The sequence below is a fragment of the Falco rusticolus genome, chromosome 1, assembly GCF_015220075.1.
Source record: "Falco rusticolus isolate bFalRus1 chromosome 1, bFalRus1.pri, whole genome shotgun sequence".
In the NCBI taxonomy this organism is placed as follows: domain Eukaryota; kingdom Metazoa; phylum Chordata; class Aves; order Falconiformes; family Falconidae; genus Falco; species Falco rusticolus.
This window is the reverse complement of record NC_051187.1, coordinates 10,193,262-10,209,519: the sequence shown is the minus strand read 5'-3', so window position 1 is coordinate 10,209,519 and position 16,258 is coordinate 10,193,262. Positions and strand designations below refer to the sequence as shown.

General features: G+C 38.2%; 1 protein-coding gene across 2 annotated transcripts in view; it reads left to right on the top strand.

The window, feature by feature from the left end:
• The window catches only part of MYH10 (myosin heavy chain 10), a 100,359-nt gene that overhangs the window by 63,327 nt on the left and 20,774 nt on the right, over positions 1-16,258 (top strand). For both annotated transcript variants that reach the window (XM_037409355.1, XM_037409364.1), the window contains 15 exons: positions 946-1,044; positions 2,002-2,145; positions 2,449-2,544; positions 4,906-5,024; positions 5,402-5,554; positions 5,931-6,104; positions 7,841-8,014; positions 9,785-9,899; positions 13,455-13,648; positions 13,771-13,892; positions 14,216-14,285; positions 14,382-14,542; positions 15,147-15,255; positions 15,338-15,469; positions 16,032-16,238. In XM_037409355.1, coding sequence (XP_037265252.1) covers positions 946-1,044; positions 2,002-2,145; positions 2,449-2,544; positions 4,906-5,024; positions 5,402-5,554; positions 5,931-6,104; positions 7,841-8,014; positions 9,785-9,899; positions 13,455-13,648; positions 13,771-13,892; positions 14,216-14,285; positions 14,382-14,542; positions 15,147-15,255; positions 15,338-15,469; positions 16,032-16,238 — 2,069 coding nt within the window. The remainder of the gene's footprint in view (positions 1-945; positions 1,045-2,001; positions 2,146-2,448; positions 2,545-4,905; positions 5,025-5,401; positions 5,555-5,930; positions 6,105-7,840; positions 8,015-9,784; positions 9,900-13,454; positions 13,649-13,770; positions 13,893-14,215; positions 14,286-14,381; positions 14,543-15,146; positions 15,256-15,337; positions 15,470-16,031; positions 16,239-16,258) is intronic.

Below are 16,258 nucleotides of genomic sequence, written 5' to 3'. Positions count from 1 at the left end.
GGTGATCATAACATTATGAAATCGGAAGAAGCCTTAGTAACCAGTATCATGTGAGTGTTAATCATAATGCTGCAGTTAAACTTTCATTCTGTTGCTATGAGAGAAACTGCTTAAAATTAAGTGCATTGAATGTTTGGAACTGTCACAAAAGATAATTTCCCAATAAGGCTGGGAAAGATCTATAGTTATTCAAAATATGCTTTGACGGTAAATGATTTTTTCATTCAGTACAGCACAGGAATGAAGGCAGTTTTTGCTTTTGCAGAAGTTTATAGGAGTTGTTTTGCCTAGAGCTTTGTGAAAACAGCAGGAATTAACTCTTGGGGAATTTTTTTTCTTCATCACAAGAAGTCACCCTTGTAACCTCTGCCATTAAGTCCCTGCCCCACATTTGGTTTTATTTCTTGATATTCCATATTGTAAAACTTCATAACATTACAGCTTGTGGCAGCTTATTAGACGCTATCTGCTGCACAAATTGAATTTGGGAGCTGTTTAAAGGCAGTGCAGATTGTATGTAAAAATGCATTACTTGAAAGAAATAGCAAATGCACTTTAGATGATAAAGTACTTTGAGTTGAGGACCTGCAGGGTTTTTGGTGTTAAGAGTTCGGCTATGACCTTAATAGAAGCAGTGATTGAGAAAGAATGGCCAGCTCCCCCGCTCACTTGAACTTTAGCTGATCCATTGCAGACAATTGTCAGCTGCATGTAGCAGGGAAATGCAGTCAACATCCAAGAAATAAGGTTGCTGAAATTAAAAATGGGTTTCTACCAGTCTGAATTTTAACTCTCTTATTTAAAGTTACTGAGAGGTCATATTGCACATAGTCCTGTCGTTGCTATTACATTTCTGTTTGGTCTTAAAGCCTGCTTTGAAAGTTTTGTTTGCATTGGACATTTTTAACCAAACATTGTAGAAGATCCTTGACTACTTATAATCAGACTTGTTGGAAAAGTCTCGCGCTGTTCGTCAGGCTAAAGATGAGCGGACATTTCATATCTTCTATCAACTACTAGCAGGAGCAGGAGAACACCTGAAGTGTAAGTTGAGAATCTCATTTTGTAAACTTCTTGCTTCTGTGTGCTGTTTGTTATTTCAGTGTTAACACAGTTGTGTTTGAACTACTCGTTGGTCTTTATTCTTTGGTCTTGAAACAGTGAGTTTTGAAAGAAGAATGGAAAGCCACGTGGCTTTAGTTTGAAATAACTTCTGTGTTTTATCAAGCGTGCTGTCAAGCAACTGATGCATTTTAAGCAAACGGCTCCTACGTGACAAAGTGCAGTTTGGGCAGTCTCTGGCTGGGAATCACTGGAGTGAAACTACAGGGCTCCCAGCTGATAAATAACGAACCTGGTCAGCAGTGACAGCCGTATCTATCCTGGACTGTGCCTTCAAGCTGAGCAGAAAAACAGCCATTTTACCAAAACATAATGAAATCCTGTGGCTTTCTTCAGCTGTTGCAGTCCTGTGTTGGTTATCTTCTACTCTTCCTGCCTCCCCCCAGCCCTTAGTAACTGGGAATTTCTGTTAGGTTGTGATAAGTGAAATTATATGAAGGTACAGACTTCAGAGAATTGATCTACTTTTTCTCCTCCTGTAGATGAACTGGTGTTTAGCTTCTTTCATGTGGTAATCATCAATACCGAACTCCATTTCTGCCTGTTTCTGTTACTTTTCAATGGGGATACTTCTTTTAGGATATCGCAGATAGGGATTTGAGTTTTCGCTAGATCTAAGTCGGTTAACGTTCCATTTACATAATACATTGAAGAGCTAATGTAGGTTGCTAGAGATAGAGATTCTGGGAATCTGACTTCAGCCTCTAAGACACGCTCATATTTTTACAGTTTCAGAAGCTGGCGTATAATGGCTTGTAGCCATATTTGAGGGATGGATTTCGTAAAGCATAGTTTGTGCATTTAGTGAGAACAGAGTACAGGTGTGAACAGCATTTCTTTAGCTTATTTTTCTGTCTCTTTCCCTTCCCCCCAATACAGCTGACTTGCTGCTTGAAGGATTTAACAATTACAGATTTTTATCTAATGGTTACATCCCCATTCCTGGGCAACAAGACAAGGATAACTTTCAGGAGACTATGGAAGCCATGCATATCATGGGATTTTCACACGATGAGATCTTGTGTAAGTTACTGAGTCTTTTGGATTTTTCAAGTATACTTTTTTCTCTTGTGCACATGCATTTGCTAACTTAATGTCACCAGATTTAATGTTGCTTCAGTGTCTTTGACAGCCTGCAGCAAGTGTTTGCTTCACATGAGCTAGAGTTTTTAAAGCCATTTGCCCCAAAAGTACGGTACAAACTTTATTTCCTTTCTAAACTTGTACTCTGAATTCGAAAGTCACGTGACACAAGTAACAGAAAAATAATTTATTAAGCTGATCAGTCTTCAATTAAACTGTTGCATATGTCATTTGTTAACACAGCAATGCTGAAAGTGGTGTCTTCAGTGCTACAATTTGGAAATATTTCCTTTAAGAAGGAGAGAAACACCGATCAGGCTTCTATGCCAGAGAATACTGGTAAGCTGGTCACATTTGTATGGCTTCCTTTAACCTGCGCTGTAGTTTTCTTCCTGCCATTTGTTCAGTGCGTATCTTTAAAAGTTCTGAGCAGTCTTCTGAGCTTCCTTGACAGCATTCTGTGCCAAAAAGAGGCCATGACTGTTGCGGTGTAGCCAACAGGCAATTATTAAAACTCTCCTAATCCATTCTCATAATGCAGACAAATTTAAGGATCCTTCAACAGAATTTATGGTGTTTGCATTGCTTGTAAACTTTGAATAAATATTTCAGTTGTAGCCTTGTTTATTGCTATCTACAAAGACTTAAGCACTAGGAAAAAGTGCACGCTTAAATCGGTTTGTTTTCTTTGGTTCTTGACAGCAGTTTTCTTGCCAATGGTAAGAGCCCTGGAGGCAAGCACAACTTCCATAGCGAAATGGCTGAACATAAGAATGCTGTATTTGGAAAAATCTGATTTCTGAAGTGGGATGGTGGTGTGACTGAGATTTAATTTATCAGTTAGTACCTGCAGTGCAATCAGCATTTTGAGGAGTATATTTCTTCACAAAATGAAATAGCTGCTGAAGCAATTGCAGGTTTTTAACGGAGTACTTCAGTGCCAGCCTTTTAAATGCTCTTAAGGAAAGTTGGCTTTGAGAATTGGCATCGGTGGAAAGAGCAGTAAAAACCACCATTCACAGGACCTGCCGCACATGCACAACTCAGATTCTTGTCTGCGTCTCGTTAACTGTCCTACATTGCTGTGTGTGTCGGGTGCTTGCAATGTCCAAGACTTGCCATTTCTGAGGGTGGTGGCCGGCTGCCTGAAGTGCTCCAGCAAGCAGGTGTGGGTTAAAGATCAATAGCCATTGACTTGGCATTTGGCTGGCCGTTGCCACTGAGGCTTGCAGTGAGGGGAGGAAAAAAGGTTGGCTGAAGGATTATTTTTTGGGGTTTCTAGTACCAGCTTAGACAACTCAACTGAGTCATTGTCTGTTTAGAAGATGTGATGTAGAAAGATACAAATGATTCTTACTTCCTGGATATCTTGATTTTTGTTCTATTACCATTGTTTTTTAGACCCTCTCCTTCTTTAAAAACCATAGTATAGTATCCGTTACACCACATTACCAAGCTGATGCTCATGGCTACTTAATATTTTCAAGTTGTTGTTTGTTTGTTTCTGGTTTTTCTTTTTTAAAGATCCTGACAGCACTTGCTACTTAAAGCTTACAATTGTTACGTGTCGTCTGATGTGCTGATATGTGTTTTTATACTCAAAGCACAGAAATGCGCCTTTATGTAGCTGAAGTGAAGGGAGTGCTCCGTTTGTGATGCTACCCTGATCTTACTGATAAAGTTGTGTGTTGATTCATGAATGCTTCTAATGAATATATGTCCAGACGGAGAATCTCACCATTAGGAGCTAGCAGTGGTGTATTGAATACCAGCCGAAAAAGAATCATAAATGCAGAGGAAGTTCTTATACATTGGTGTAAAATCTATTTTTCCAATACTGATTTGAAAAAACAGCTTTTTTCATTTTGACAGTAAAAAAGGAAGCTGTCAGATTACAAAGATAAGGGGTTAAAGTACGTACTGGATAGTGTGGAGGGCTTCCTGCTAAAGGGCAGCACTTACCCAGACCTAAAAATACCTTTAGCGTCACTTTCATTTTTAGAAGTATGGAATCATAAACACCTAACCTACTGGAAAACTGATTTAGAAAAGGGGATTGATGCAGCAAGAATACGTAATGATGGTGTGGGTAACGTGTTATTTCAAATAATGAGCGTGACACCGGGAGAGTTCATGCTGTTTAAAGAAGTGTGCTGGTGTTTGCATTGTTATTCTATATAAAACATTAAAAATCCACAACATATTTTGATACAGTCTGTAATGGAAGCGTTACACTGGCATACCTGCCTAAATTGAAGCAGATTTTAAGCAACCTTCAGTATGATGGAGTTTGGTGTTTGATGTGCCCATACTGTGTTTTGTTTGGTTTTTTTTCTGGAGATGAGAGAATGAACGCTCCCTTTTAAAGTAACAAAATGAGCACTTGTACATGGGCTATGGACTCTTACGTGATCTCCCTGCAGTTTCATGAGATCTAGTGTTTTCTGCACTCCCCTAAGGAAATTCAGCGTTGTGCTTCTGCAGAGGCTTCCATCAGCCCTTGGGCCGGAGGCCCTGCAGGCACGAGCTGTGTGATAGGGTCAGTCTGTCCACAGGACAGAAGTGCATCTCCTAACTGCTGTTTTGAATGGCAGTTCAATTTTTAAGCTGGCACATGACAGCCTTTGTCAGTAGCTTGTTTCACCCGTGTTGCTAGCTGCTGTGGAGGATTTAAGTGCTTCCATTTATTTTGATCTCCAGTCGCACAGAAACTCTGCCATCTACTGGGAATGAATGTAATGGAGTTCACCCGGGCCATACTGACACCACGCATCAAAGTTGGTAGAGACTACGTTCAGAAAGCCCAGACCAAAGAACAAGTAAGTTTTGGTGCTTTAAAGGTGAAGTGAAACTGTGTATCATCCTGATTGGCTGTTAATAAAGAAAATTGGGATTGTGTACTGCCACTGGCTTTGTTTAAGGAAACCTTGCCCTTTCCTTGACCTTCTGCTGGGTCCATCCTTCAATGTCATTGTTGTACGTATCAGACACACAGAGAGCTTTTTTTTAATGGAACAGGTTAAAAAACAAATTTTCATAACATTAATCAAACTATGTATTGTGTCTACTGCTTATTTTCATTCCTCAGTGCTATTAAGTCCATTAATTTCTGTTACTTATTTGTGATAACATCTGTCTCTGTGTTCTTTTGATGACTTTCTCCAGGGTAAATAATTTTTTCTGTTTGGATTTTCAGGCAGACTTTGCAGTGGAAGCTTTGGCAAAGGCCACCTATGAACGTCTCTTCCGCTGGCTTGTTCACCGCATTAATAAAGCTTTGGACAGGACCAAACGACAGGGAGCGTCTTTTATTGGAATTCTGGATATTGCTGGATTTGAAATCTTTGAGGTACTTCAAAACACTGCTAATCAGATTTTTAATGTGTGCTCAGGACTAACTGTAGAGACACTTCATGCAAGGCTGCAGGAGGGTTTTCTTTTGCAGCATGCAACACTTAGAAAACCCTAAATTACAGTGCCAAAAAGTTATGCTTCAATCTAAATAAGTTTTTATACGTGATGGTATTTTCTACTATGTGTAAGTTTAATTACATATAACAAGGAACATAAGAGATTTGTGTAATGCATTTTTCAATCTTGTTTACATTGTATTTGAACGTTACAGAGTTTTGGAGAATTGCCTTGTAAGGTCAAATTTTTGACTTTCAGATATGTGACAAATTCTGTTGCTGATTTATTCTTGCTTGCTAATGTTATTCTTGTAGTTGAACTCCTTTGAGCAACTCTGCATTAACTACACGAATGAGAAGCTTCAGCAGTTATTTAACCACACGATGTTTATCCTGGAGCAAGAGGAGTACCAACGAGAGGGTATAGAGTGGAATTTCATTGACTTTGGACTGGATCTGCAGCCCTGCATTGACTTAATCGAAAGACCTGTAAGTCTGTGCATTAATAATGCTCTAAGGAGAAGAGGTTAGACTTCTGAGTTTTTCTTTTACTGTCTGCATATTGTCACAAAAAGTGAATTAATTTGAATGCTGAAGTCCAAAGTCTAAAATAGTGTGTATTAGTAAAAGGATTTATCCTTACAGGAGTTTGCCCAGACTTTAGGGTAGAACACTGAGCTAAAGATATGAAGCTACTATTTTTATACTTTTTTCCCCCTAGTACTAATGATGTGTCTTTAATCCTGTCACTTTCATATTAAACCATGCCATTGTGGCTCAGTTAGAAAGCTTTACAAGACTTACAGTGAACTTTTTTTTTTTTTTTGTTTGAGATCAATAGCAAAATTCCCGAAACTTCCTTTGGAGTAGAATTTTCCCCATAAATCTACCTTGCAAATAGGAAAACAGTATCTTAAGGGTTGTTTTAGTCGCTCTGCTTTTAACATATTCCTCTGGTTGCTTAGTATCTGGAAGCTAAGAGGGCTTCAAAGCAGGAGGCCCTGGTGCAGGAGATGAAAGATCATCATTCCTGAAGGTTACCTTTCTTCACACCTCAGAACTATGCTGTCAAAATCATTTTATGACCTTTTAAATTAAACCTTGAGCGTTGTGGTTACTACTCTCTAAATTTTCATGTGTGTATTCTAGAATGCATGTAAGCTGCCAATGATGCTGTGTGTCCTGAAGAGCAGGAAAGCTCATGAGCTGTGTTCTTGTTTTTCTTTAGAGCAGGGAAAGGGCAATCTTGCTTCAGTTATTAAAGGTTTGCACTTTGTGTGTATAACTTAGAAAGTTCTGCCTTCTTGGGAGGTAAAAATCTCTGCCAAAAAACCTCAGGGGCTAAGTGTGGATGCTTTCAGCATGCTGATATTTAGGTGAATATCCTGAAATGCATCAACTTACTTGATTTTTTTTTTTCTTTAAAGCAACTGCCATTATCTTCATAATTGTGCTGTAAATATGATGCCATGTAGCAGACACATAGAAATACCTCTCTTCAAATGTGTAAACTTTACATTCACTAGAAACTTTTGAAGTATAAATCATTATAAACCTTGTTTTTTCGAACGCTTTCCTGTGTGCATCAGTGTCTTCTCTGAGGGAAATGATCCTGTCAAACAATTCTACAGCTGTAAAATACAGACATTGGTTGTTCCCTACTTCACTTAAAGAATAAACAGACCTTGAAAGGAAATGCTTAAATTATATGGAAAGAGAGGGAGTATATGAAACTATGCTGGCTGCTCAGGTTAAGCCTGCTGAATCTTTGGATGCTGCTGCTGCATATCAACACAGGGCTGAGCAAGGGGAGGCTCAGTGGCTGCCACAGTAGGACTGAGTGGCTGAGAGGGATCATTTTCTTGAGTTTAGCCCACACTAAAGCATGACATTAACTACTGTGCAAATGTGGATGAACTGTTGTGTACGTACATGTCACAGAAATATTTGTGGGGGTCATCTATTCCAGTCCCTGCTCAAAGCAAGGCTGTAGGCAGCACTAGATCAGGTCTGTCATGTCTGGCTCTGTACACATTGGAATGAATTGGTTGGAACCAGTCATAATGTCCTTCATTGACCTGGACTCCCCCACAGCTTTTAATTTAAATCAAATTGGAATCAGTTTAGATAACTTACTATGGCATTCAATGCTGTGCTTTAAATAATAATTTCTTAAAAATAGATATATTAAATATTAACAGAAATTAAATCCAACTGAATTTCAGGCAAATCCTCCTGGTGTGTTAGCATTACTGGATGAAGAATGCTGGTTCCCTAAAGCTACTGACAAGACATTTGTGGAAAAATTGGTCCAAGAACAAGGAACCCACTCCAAGTTCCAAAAGCCAAGACAGCTAAAGGACAAAGCAGACTTCTGCATTATTCACTATGCAGGGAAGGTAAGGTTAAATGTTAAATACTTGATTAGAAATGTTGCTTTTGGGAAAGTACTAAGCAGTATAGCTATCAAATTTAGAGATACTTGTGCAGGAGGGTGACCTTGTTTAATTTTGTTGAACATGTTCAGGAGAGCTCTGATGGAACTTGTTACCCAACAGGCAGAACTGAAAAATATAAATTAACATCAAATTAAGCAAGTATTTCAGTTTCCTTTAATTTTGTTGTCAGGTCTTACAGGTGAGGGTTTTTTTAGGACTCTATTTTAAGGAATCTTTTCTGAATACCAGTGTTTCCAAGTTGGTAGTAGTGCTTGAAGCAGGGCTGTGTCAGTGTGCCATCTTCACTTTTATCTCCTTGGTTCACGTAAGACTTTCTGTTTATCACATTTTGTAGGTAAGCTGATGCCTTTTCATTTCTACTGTGAGTTTAATTGTTCAGTCTCCCGCTAAAGGGGACAGAGCTCAGGTGCATTGTGAACAGGCCCATGAAATAACTACAATTCTTGTGTTTTTGTGGATCCTTTGTGATCACCAGGTCTATTCTATAGGGCCATGCTATGTAATTAGTTTCATAAGGAGTTAAAACTTAATCCTAGTACCAGGTTTTGTCCTGATATTTAGAAGAAACAGGCTGTGTGAATGATTAAGAACTGTCCTTTAATTTTCATTTAAAGTACTAATGGTTTGTTGTTATTTATTTGTTGATGTGAGTACTGGGTAATTGTAGCAAAAAGTGAACTAAAGATATTAATACATTGTATTGTATCAATATTTACAACAGTTAATTCAGAAATAATGAAATCATCACTGTTACTGCAGTTAACAGTAGGTTACTTTTAGGTAATCAAAATGAAGTAAAACAGCTTTGTGCCTGACTGCTAGGAAGTAGGTGTTCTGAAGGACGGTTTACTTCTGCCAAACTGAGTGGGCATTTCTGGAATAGTGGCATTGCGTATTTTCCTCTTACAGAAGGCATTTTTCAGTTTTTGATCAGAATGTGTATTCCTTTAAAACTATAATTATTTGTAAAAGTGCATTTTTTTTGCAATTACTAAGATAATGATCTGATTTGGTTTTGGGTGCTGGAAGCCTTTAACTGTGGCTTTCCTTCCAAAGCCCTTATTTAAAAATAGAAAACTTTCAGTTTGGTTGAAGCAAAAACATGCTAGTCTATATAGAGGTTTTGTTGGACTTGGGGAATTTTAGGGCTCTCTTTTGGGGTTGGGATGAATCCTGTGTTAGTAACATTGAGTTTTCAACTGCTGAGCCATATTTTAACTGCAAACCACAGAACTGGTTCTTTCACAATAAAAGCTTTGCTTGTTTTCTTTGTAGAACAAGGTGTTTAAGTATAACTGCTATGGTGAAATTAAAAAAATTCATGCTTCAGCACATCCTTAATTTACTCTCTAGTAATTTAGATAAAGTAATTAGAATCTACGCTAGAGTTGTTTTTACACCTTCACAGTGAATGTGAAGCCTTATTTCGGCAATAACATTAGGCTGAAAATGTATACCAGCTATTAGTAAGCAAACAGATTGCAAAATTTTTAAGAAAAACTCCCATTTACTTTTTTGAAAGAATAATAACTTTTTGTGGCACTTGTGCCTCCTTAAAACAGGTCAAACTAACTCATACCAAGCAAGTATCAAGAAGGAAATAGGAGGAAAACATCACTATAGTATTCTGAAAGCTTTTTTTTGGTGCTTTTGAATTTAAACCTAAAGCTGGTAGTCCATCTGATCATGTGCAACGTGGCTGCTTTACAGGTAGACTACAAGGCAGATGAGTGGTTGATGAAGAATATGGACCCCCTGAATGACAATGTGGCTACGCTCTTGCACCAGTCTTCCGATAAATTTGTTGCAGAGCTTTGGAAGGATGGTAAGAGATCATGCTCTGAGCACACAAGTTGTTAGCGATTTTACCTTGCTGGATGAGTTCGGGTTTTCTTGTGCTTGTTCCCTCCTCACCCTCCACCTCTACGTTGTAAATATCAACATTTTCTTTATTGTTTAGCACTGAAAGTACAAGGAAGCTGGGTTGCACCTGTGGTCCCTTGCACATGTACCATTTCTGAGTAGCAGCTTCTCATGTTCATTATTTGAACTGATACTCACTTACTTGTTACCCTGTGTCAAATTTCATGTAGAATATTGTCCAAAACTCTTAGTTGAACTTGCTGCAGTGAAGTCCTGAATGTAAACAGCTGTAGTGGTTCTTGCTGTTAATAAAATGTTGTCTTTTGTGAGCACCAGCATAGTTGTTTCATGTGCAGTGGTGGGTGATAGCCTGGAAATCTGCATCTCCTAAAATAAAATTAACAGCCATACTAGTGCTTAGATATTGCATATTAAAATCAAATGCAATATATTCTTACTTTAAGCGTACACTGTTGATGTGCAAGTAAACTAGCTAAACAGCTTAAAGTATTTTTCAACATTTCTACCAAAATACTCTAAAAAGCAGAAATAGCCAAATAAATACTTAGCAGGGACTTTTCTGTTCTAGTTTTTAACATCACATACCTACATGCCACAGTAAATAAATCTTGTAGTTTCTTATTCAAGGATGAAATTAAGCTTGTTATATAGATGGTGCTGTAGGTTAATACCGAGTTTCCCTCTTACTTGGTTCAGCTACAGAGAGCAGTTTTATTGAATATATAAGGAACTTTTTGGTTGGGGATCTGCTTCTTCCCTTTTGAGTACACGCACAGAAGCAAAAGTGTTTTGGTCCAAATATTCAAAACCTGCTTCCACAGATAATCGAAATGTGCATGGAATATGTTGTGGCCTAATTGCTTTTGTAGCACAGTTAAGTCTGTTTGCAATTGATAAACCTGTTCTGTATACTAACTGAAGTGTCTTGTGTATCTGCTCTTCTGTCTTTCTGTTTTTGCTGTTTCTCTGCCTTAGAGATTCAGAATATTCAGAGAGCCTGTTTCTATGACAATATTACTGGTCTTCATGATCCACCAGGTGAATGGATGTAAAAACAGTAGGCCTACTAAAGGCAGGGCTGTTGTATCTACAGGAAAACCATTTTTGCTCGTAGGCTTGCATGAACTTTTTCATTTCATGCTAAACTTAGGTATACCTCCACAAGGCAAATGGTCTCTTGAGTGCATACCTATTCAGTTGCTGCTGCATACATATAACATCTCTATTTTATGCATTGCATTTAAGCATTGCAGGTAAAAAGGTTTGTTGCTTCCTAGTTCCATGTTGAGATATAGAATTGCTTCTTAAGTGATAATCCTGGTATCTCCAAGCATTTGAGAGAATGCATAAGCTTTGTAACACTATCAAGCTTCTTTCTGCAGTCCGACATTGACAAAACTCTGGAACACTTTAGAACGTGGATATATTTTTGGGGAGGAGAGCTGAGGAATGTATTGAAGTATCAGGATAAGTGCTGCAGTTGTAGTGTGGGGGTAGTAAGTGAAACAAACTTCTTCCAGACTTGTGGGAATTGTTCTGTTCTTTAAAAACCTCTTAATTGTAATATATCCCTTTGCAGAGGCTGCACATATTTTTTTACTTATTGAAAAATCAACTAATCCACTTATTTGGAATATCTTCTTGTAGATGCTTTAGACATTTTATCCAGCCTCTTCTTCATCCTTCTTGGATTGCTCTCCCCAAGTCTGTGTGTTTGTGAAGGTTGTGCCTTTGAAGTTTTGATCTTTGCTTGGGTATCTCCCACTACTCATGATACATCACATACCTGAGGAAGCTAGTGGTGTTTCCTGAAGTAATTACTAGAGGGCTTGCATTCAGAGGCTTTAGCCAACGTAGTATTGTCCAGTCCTGCTGTTCAATGACTGCTCTTAACCTATAGGGAAAGCTTACACATAACTTTAATAATCCTCTTTGAAACATCAATAACCAGCTTAAAGCTGGAGGACAGAGAGGAGCAAAACAAAAGATGCACAATTATCAGATATATGTAAAAAATTTTTACAAGTACGTGGCCAAACAAAGTTGAATGGTGTCCAGTCATTAGTGGTGTCAGGTCGGTGCATGTTTCTATTATTTACAAGCTGTTATGTTCATCTTTTGTAAGACTGATTGCTAATTTCTATCCCATTTCTGGTGTAGAACTGAATTCTGCTTTAATATTTGGGATATGTTCTTATGAACAGCTTACCACCTACTTACCCTTCTAATTTTAATAAGCCTCTTAAATTCTTTTGTTCAAAACTGTGGAGGATCTGGGCTCTGCTTTATACTACATGGAAGACCTAGAAGTGATTATTCAAACTTGTTGCCCTGTATTTTTCTGCTTTTAATTTTCCTTTTTTTTTTTCATAGTCCTTTGAAAACCAGTTGAATACAAGAATGAAATAAAATGTTACTTATTTGTCATATACAAAACTAATTCTGGTAGCAAAGCATAATTCCCTCTGCTTTGGTTTGAATGAATTTGAAGATAACATCACAAAATATAAATGGTAGCTACATATAGTTGCTTATTTCTGGCTGGCTAGCTTGGATTTCATGGAGAACCAACGTATGTTGTGTATTTGCTCAGTACTAAGAAGTGCCGACTAATTATTAAGGTGTTAAGCCACCTGTGTATTTTTTGAGTTGTTTAAATAATTGTTGACATGCACATGGAATCACATTCATGGTTTTGGCCTAAAAGGTTTTAATAACAGCAGTCAGATTTCTAATTTGTGCTTCTGAAGAAGAAATCATAGAGATCCTTACCCAAAATGTTCAAAAAATCAAAGAAAAAAATAATCTCTGTTCTGATGCTTCATGTCAGCTTTGAAGCACTTTGATGTGCAGTTTTCCTGTTTTGAAGCATGTCTTTTGGCTAGAGAGGTCCTTTCAGTTTTGTATAAAACTTGGAGGAATTCTTCAAAGTAGCAGACTAGCAGAAGTCTGGCAGATGTTGTTTTTTTTTTCCCTCATCACTGAAATAACATTATTTCCGACTCTTCTGTAAATTTTTATGCTTTCAAAACACTTTTGAACATTCAACAGAACTCAGATTTAATCTATATAATTATCATAAGTGACGCTGCGTTATATGCACAGGTGTCCAATTGCAAATGTTCGACTTAGAAATATTTTGCATTGTAAAAAAATTCAAACAATTCCGAGTTTCCAGGCAGCTTCCTATCTCTTGAAGTTGACTTACAATGAAGAAAAGGGCTTTGCTAGTCATGTAGAACTGCAAGTAAAGAGCTGGATATTTTAGTCTGTACCTACTAAAGCTACACTACCCTGCTGTATAAGTTTGTGGCTTTTGTTCCACTGCTTCTGCACAGCGTCCCTAGTACATGCTGACTGCCTTGCCAACCGATGGCATCTTCTGTCATTTGTTCCGCAAAGCTTCTGCTGCTGCACTATTGCTCCTCTTTTTGCCTGTCTTTATACCTGACAAATATTAAAAGCCCACTTAATTATTTTTTCTTGTCCTTCCCAGTGGATCGTATTGTGGGTCTGGATCAGGTCACTGGAATAACAGAGACAGCTTTTGGTTCTGCATACAAGACCAAGAAGGGCATGTTTCGTACTGTTGGCCAACTGTATAAAGAATCTCTTACCAAGCTGATGGCAACGCTCCGAAACACTAATCCCAATTTTGTTCGCTGCATCATTCCAAATCACGAAAAGAGGGTATGTACTACAGATGCTCCTCTAATTCTTTCTCTTCATTAGCCTGAAAAACTTAAACTGCAATTTTTGATTACTACAAATTAAAGGACTAAAAATCACTTTTTTTTTTTTTTTTGATCCAGGCTGGAAAATTGGATCCACATCTGGTTCTAGATCAGCTTCGTTGCAATGGTGTTTTGGAAGGAATAAGGATTTGTCGACAAGGATTTCCAAACAGGATAGTGTTCCAGGAATTTAGACAGAGGTAACAACAAGAGCAGTCTTTTGAGTTTTTATGGCATAAAGTTCCTTGTTAAATAATTGAAGACACCCCTCGCCCCCTCCCCAAGCCAACTGGAAGAAAATCCCATACCATGTGTGAGGTCTTTGAGTGGCTTGAACTTGAAGCAGTTAAATACTACAAGTGTATTCTAAAGACAAGAGGGAAGGGGAAACAATCTAAAACAGACTGCTGGAGAAACTTTCTGGAGAAATTCCTTAGCTGTGCACTAGGTGACTATAGCTTTATGAGCTTATAATAATGTGGCTTATTGTTGAATGTAAAGTGTTTTTTCATTTGACTTAAAGGTATGAGATCCTTACTCCCAATGCAATTCCAAAAGGTTTTATGGATGGTAAGCAAGCCTGTGAGCGTATGGTAAGTGTTTATACCTAAACATTTTTAAAATATTGAAAATTTGAAACAAAAATTATCCTTTTCTTGAAGTAACAATGTGCTTGCCTGTCCATTTAGATCAGAGCCTTAGAGCTGGACCCCAACTTATACAGAATTGGACAGAGCAAGATCTTTTTCCGAGCTGGTGTCTTGGCACACTTAGAAGAAGAACGAGATCTGAAGATCACAGACATTATCATCTTCTTTCAGGCGGTCTGTAGAGGATACCTAGCTAGGAAGTATGTGTGCTTTTTTGATTTGATCTTCTCGTGGTCATTTTAAGCCTCTTTGGTTGGGAGCTATGCATTAAAACTTCCATTTCAGGAGAGATTTTCTTAAAAGTGTGTTGCCTGATAAACTGTAGTTGTGTTCAGGGTATTAGTGAATTTTTGCCTAATAAGAATTTGCACCTTCATTCCTTAACACTATCTCCTTTCCTTAATCTTGCCTTTGTGAAAATGCAGCTGTTTACGGTATAGCAAGTGGTTGCAAAAAAATCTCTTCTCCACTGGAGATTCTTAGAAGTACTCTGGAAAGCCTCTTTTTTGAAATTAAAGGACAGTTCAGCAGCTAATCCATCCTGATTTTATCTTTTTAAGTAGAAGTCTGTTAAGAGTAAGAACAAATAGCATTTATAATTGTTGTTTTGAAGATGGTGAATCCAGGCCTTGCTCTGCCTCTTTGTATAAGGAATGAGTGCTCATAAATCAGTGTATTCAGTGAAACTAAAAAATAAGCCTGTTCACGGTCTGCAAGTGTTCTAGGATTGGGTAAACTAAAAATTAACACAGACAGATGATCAGCCGTATTTAACAGGAAAGGTTTTGCTCTTTCTGTCTTCAGGGCCTTTGCAAAGAAACAACAGCAGCTGAGTGCACTGAAAATCCTGCAGAGGAATTGCGCTGCATATTTAAAGCTTAGGCACTGGCAGTGGTGGAGAGTCTTCACAAAGGTTCGTTGTATTCTGTGACTTCCTTTGGCTTTTGTAAGTAGGTGAGTGCAGGTTCTTACTCGTTCATTTCAAATCTTTGCAGGTGAAGCCTCTTCTTCAAGTCACTCGGCAAGAAGAAGAACTTCAAGCCAAGGATGAGGAGCTGATGAAGGTGAAAGAAAAACAGACAAAAGTGGAGGCAGAACTTGAGGAAATGGAAAGGAAACATCAACAGGTTTGTGCTGAAGATCAGCTTTTGATATCCAGAATGTGAATTTCACTATATCCCATGTGAGAGAGCGATGCTGGGGAGACACTTGTGAGCAAAAGCACTGAGAATCAGGCAAGCTAACTCTTTTCACATTCAGTTAAATATGGAATAGGAAGAGACAGCATGAGCCATTCCTCCAGGAAACACCATGTTAACAAAACTAAACTTTTTTTTGGCGTTTCCTAGTTGACAGAAGAGTTTCAGTGTGTCGTTTTTCCTTTTCACACATAATTTCAGGTAGGGATCTTTTTCTGCTGGTAGAACAGGGCAGGTGGAGTAGGTGCAGTGGGATTTGTTACTTTAAACTGGAGGGACAAGTGAGTGAATATTGCTGTAGCCCTATTGCAAAACCTGGTATCTGGGCTGCTGGTAAAGCCCTCTGCTAAAAGTCTTTGGTTTTGAATGTTGACCAAGGAGTCAAGAATTGGAGCAGAACTTGGTGTTTGTAGTTGTCATGTATAACCGCTCATGAGGGACTTGGAAATGTCATTTTTACTACTTTCCTACCTTTCTGGTATATTTACAGCTTCTAGAAGAGAAGAACATTCTTGCAGAGCAGCTACAGGCAGAGACAGAGCTCTTTGCAGAAGCTGAGGAGATGAGGGCTCGCTTGGCCGCCAAAAAACAAGAGTTGGAAGAAATTCTCCATGATTTGGAGTCCAGAGTTGAAGAGGAAGAGGAAAGAAACCAAATATTGCAGAATGAGAAAAAGAAAATGCAGGGCCATATTCAGGTATGCTTTAAGATAACTTC